Source organism: Vollenhovia emeryi, unplaced genomic scaffold (assembly GCF_000949405.1).
Source record: "Vollenhovia emeryi isolate VEMERY1.0 unplaced genomic scaffold, V.emery_V1.0 DF940014.1, whole genome shotgun sequence".
Lineage (NCBI taxonomy): Eukaryota > Metazoa > Arthropoda > Insecta > Hymenoptera > Formicidae > Vollenhovia > Vollenhovia emeryi.
In genome coordinates, this window is record NW_011966352.1 from 20,094 (window position 1) to 25,158 (window position 5,065).

Genomic DNA, 5,065 nt, shown 5'->3' on the forward strand with positions numbered 1-5,065 from the left:
TTTGGAAAATTTCAAGACCGGTTGCAAGAAGATCGGTCCACAAATGTAAAAGGGGTTCATAGTCAAACAAACAATGTGAATGCGTGGGTGGGTGCGTGGGTGAGCAAAACTTGAAAAAAACCCCATCGTCACAATCCCAGAAAAATTTGGAAAATTTTAAGACCGGTTGCAAGAAGATCGTTCAACAAATGCAGGAGGAGTTCGCGGTCAAACAAACAAAAATAGTGAATGCGTGGGTGGGTGCGTAGGTGGGCAAAACTTGAAAAAAAACCCCATCGTCACAATCTCAGACAGACAAACAGACAGACAGACAGACACCAGGTACTTATACGAGGTCTGTTCAAAAAGTATCGCGAATTTTGAATTTCCGCGGGCTACGTATATTCGATTTTCAATTTTTTTGTGGCGTTATGTTGGTACTCATGTCCCTCACTCATGCTGACAAGTTCGGCCATTTTGAATGTTCAGTTCATTTTTGACAGCTATTTTGCTTGGACGTGTTTTGGCTCGTCTTCGATTTTTGCCTATTCCAAGAAATGGATCAAAGAATATGTATCAAATTTTGTGTGAAAAACAAAATTAAGTGCGCGGACGCATTCCGAATGTTGACTGTGGCATATGGTGAAGCTACCTTGAACCAAAGCAACGTTTATCGGTGGTACAAAATGTTCTCAGAGGGCCGAGAAGATGTGAACGACGAAGAGCGTGCCGGACGCCCGAGCACGTCAATAACAGACGAAAACATTGATGAAGTGAAGAAAATAGTATTGGCCAATCGTCGAATTACCGTTAGAGAAGTTGCTGAGGACCTAAACATATCGATTGGCTCGTACCATTCGATTTTTACCAATGATTTGGGCATGAGACGGGTCGCCGCGAAATTCGTATCAAAATTGCTCACTTTCGACTGTTACGTCCTGTGGACTCCACGATTTCTCTCTTTCAACAAACCGTAAGAAACATGTTTTCTTCCCTTTGAAACGACAATTTTAGAAATCAGCGGATATCGACTAGCCAACACATGAGTCCCTTCCTCACTAAAAATTTATTGCCAGAGTTTCACTTTTCGAAACTCGAAACGTGAAGTGCCCTAATTGTTGCTGGTCGATAGCCGTTGACATAATAAAAAGGGGAGAAACAGCAAACAGATGGGATCAGGCCCTTTCAGACGGCAAATTCAAAATTCAGATTTCTAAAATATTACGATCCGAGACACTAAAAGGGGATTCAGATGTTGACCAAAACTTGACCCAAAAGTGAAACTCGGGATTTTTTCGAAAGTCGCTGAAGGAAATGATGCCCATAAATAAATATGTAAGCGACAACGACTTAATGGTCGGGTTGCCAATAAGGAAGACAACTCCTTGACCCCTCCCAACAGTCCACCAATAAAGAACCTAATATCCAAAATCTCCTTCCACGTCCCATGACCAAGATCCACCCCCGAAAAATCATATATAAACCCAGAGCCTGCTGCCTCAGCCTCTTTGGCAGCTCTCGACTCTTACCGTACAGTTCCGCGATCCGCCGAGTTTTGAGTCTACATTACTCTTTAACACCGTATATATTCTCAAAATAAAATCTGTGCGCGACCTGGCCGACGAATCTGACACCTGCCTAAGCCCAGCCGCCTTCGACCAGCTACCGAAAACCACCAACGACCGCTATCAGTAGTAAGTCGCACGTTGTTCTTCTTTTTATTTCGTTTCGGCTCGACGACCTCCTTTCCCCCTATATATATTATTATTCTGAGGGACCTTCGCTAGATTCTAAAAAAATCTCGTTTTTACTCTCGCGAGTTGACCTCAAGACACCCACCCTTTAACTCTTCGTTTCGCGCCTCTGGACTCACCTTTGTGTGAATTCGGTACGATTCGAATATTTCCATTCTTACAAATTCGTTTCGTGCCTCCGGACTCACCTCTGTGTGAATTCGGTACGATTCGAATATTTCCATTCTTACAAATTCGTCTCGTGCCTCCGGACTCACCTCTGTGTGAATTCGGTACGATTCGAATATTTCCATTCTTACAAATTCGTTTCGTGCCTCCGGACTCACCTCTGTGTGAATTCGGTACGATTCGAATATTTCCATTCTTACAAATTCGTTCGTGCCTCTGGACTCACCTTTGTGTGAATTCGGTACGATTCGAATATTCCATTCTTACAAATTCGTTTCGTGCCTCCGGACTCACCTCTGTGTGAATTCGGTACGATTCGAATATGTCCATCCTTTCACCTAAAGCTACCCTTTTACAAATTTAGAGAGAGAGTCTAGCCAACCTCCCTAACTCAATTCATTTTAGTGGACTCACGGGATCCACGCCCAACACCCAAGTGGAGGTCGCGAAACGCGGTGCGGAATCGGAGGAATCGCAGGAATCGGCGGGCGCGTTTAATAGCCGCGCAAAATTACCAAGAACATTCAGAGCAAAACGGCAACTCTTCTCCACCCCCTTCTTCTCCTCCACGAGACCCTCCTCCTAACCTCCCTGAATCTGAATCCCTTCACCTAGAACCTCCGGAAATAGACGACAGGCCTCCGTCCCCTGCCTCTTCGATCTCGAGTATAGAGATCGTCGAGGAATTTGAACTCCCTCCTGTAACCCGCGATCGGCGGATTACTCCAGAACAATTTTTTGGTTTAATCCAAGAAATTCCTCCTTACACCCATCCTCTCCCATCGGGGACCTTCACCGTAGGCCCTGAGCTCCTAGATATCCCTGAACTCCTCGACAGAGTTCACTCCAATCCTCCCCACCGATTCATCCCGGTCTATCTTCCCGGAGAGAGGTACCCTAGGCGTGTATCCATCCTGTTCCTCCAGCGCCTTTTCCCTCTTTCCTCCACTATAATAAGGAACGCCGAATAACCCCTCACTCCTACACACGCAAACGTACACCATCACACCCGCGTAATTGTAAAATCCGACGATAAAAATGTAATATATTTTATTCTATAATTTTACTCTTATTTTATTATCCTTTTTTTTCTCTCTAAATAAAATGACCAACAATTCTTTTACTGTAATGGTTATTCTAATGTTTAATTAAATTTGTTTATTTTATTTTCGAATGTAATGTCTAGATATAAACAAATTTTAAATATAATGTTACTCTAAACTTATCTCATTCTCATTCTTTTATTTCTAAAGACCTCTCCCAGCTCATTCCCCTTTGAGAGTGCACAAGGTCCGTCCCAGGGTAATAGGGATTAATTTCCTTGACCCGAAATAGGACCTGCGATCGCACCGCTCTCGAAAGGAGTTATAGTGTCCTCGCGGACATTGACCTTTTCAGAGCCTTGGAAAAGTGCGTTCGGCTCGCTTCCACGCGCCTCCGAGCGTGTTAGCGAGATATTAAAATTGCTAGTTGCGTCATTCCACACCTCCTCGTCTGGAAGCCCTATCCTGCGGCTCCCGCTAATCTCAATTTCCCATATCCCCACTTTCCAAGAGGTTTTGACGTAACACGACCAAAAATCATCGTTGCTTGTGCGTGAATTTTTGGCCAAGAACAACACACTAATGATGCCGCAGCCACCGTATTCCCCAGACCTGGCCCCCTGTGATTTTGTCTTGTTCCCGAAACTGAAGAGGCCCATGAAAGGACGACGCTACGCCACGATTGAGGAGATAAAAACGGCATCGAAGGAGGAGCTGAACAAGATCACAAAAGGATTTTTTGAATGCTTCGAAGATTGGAAAAAACGTTAGCACAAGTGTATAATATCTGATGGGGATTACTTTGAAGGGGACAACATAGATATTCATGAATAAATAAATAATTTTTGAAAAACACAAAATTCGCGATACTTTTTTAACAGACCTCTATATATGATATTCATTTTTTTATCATCTTACCTTAATACTTTTTTGAACAGAATAATGAGACAAATCAACCGGTGTAAAGAAAACACACAATTGTTTAAAAAAAATTTTTTTATACTTGTTACAAAATTATGTGTTTTCTTTACACCGGTTGATTTGTATCAATATTCTGTTCAAAAAAGTATTAAGGTAAGATGATAAAAAGTGAATATTTTACAAGATATTTTGTAATTTATGTCATAATATTGGAACTTTCAAACCTTAATAACTCAAAAGGTTCTTAATAAAAGAATACTTTATTATAGCGTTTTGGAAAGCTCTCGAGGTCAGCTACAAGAATATGTAATAAAAAATAGGGAATGCCATTTAAAAAAATTGGTGTGACCTTTATGTGACTTTCAAATAATTCTTCAAGGTCAAACCAATGGTACCATTTTATGACCCCATCGAAACCAAACAACTTTTGTCTTAAACATTTTTTATTATTTCGCTTACCGGTCGAGTTATTCTCCATTAAAGGTTAAAATGTATATGTATCTAGTTATTAATTGGATGTTTTGATTCTGCCTTCGACCAATATCTATGATGCGGTAACAGTCAAGTCCGTTTACATATTAAAATATTTCTATTTATTAATGAATAAAATTAACAATTGACAACTCAGATAAAGTATAATAAAAAATATAGCTCTTAAATTAATTCCTGATAATCTATCTGAAACTACGAGAATTATAAAGACTATTACTAATTACAAAAACTAACGATTCTGATTAGCTAAATTTTATTTTAAGGTTTCAGTTCAATGTGCTAAAATTATTAGAAATCACCCGCATTCTTAATAATACTATATTAAAAGGTTTACTTACTATCGAATCAGCGGTAGCGTTTAAGGCTACTTTTAAATAAATTTCCTCATTTTCTGGTGGGCATTTTGGTGGTAGAATTTCGATCCGTCCGAATATCTTGCGTGTGTCGGGATCGATCGTGTATGTGAGGTATTCCGAACACGAAGTTGTACTACATACCATGGTATAAAACAGGTGCGGCAGTAACACGAATAAGATACAAATCTTAACCATCTTGTGAGGCTCCGTTAAAAAGCTAATAAAAATTCACATTTCCTAAATCCTTTGGAAATCACAATGTTTACGAATTCTTCTTAATCTAATAAAATTTCAAAGAAATTGCTATTGATCAAAGTGTGATTAACGTTAGATTTATCGATTAAAACGATCC

At 40.2% G+C, this 5,065-nt stretch overlaps 1 protein-coding gene across 1 annotated transcript in view; it reads right to left on the reverse strand.

Annotated features, from left to right (window-relative positions):
• Positions 1-5,059, reverse strand: part of LOC105556453 — a 19,362-nt gene extending 14,303 nt beyond the window's left edge. Inside the window, exon 1 of the mRNA XM_012003546.1 lies at positions 4,696-5,059. Coding sequence (XP_011858936.1) covers positions 4,696-4,908 — 213 coding nt within the window. The 5' untranslated portion in view covers positions 4,909-5,059. The remainder of the gene's footprint in view (positions 1-4,695) is intronic.
• Between the last annotated feature and the right edge of the window lie 6 nt (positions 5,060-5,065).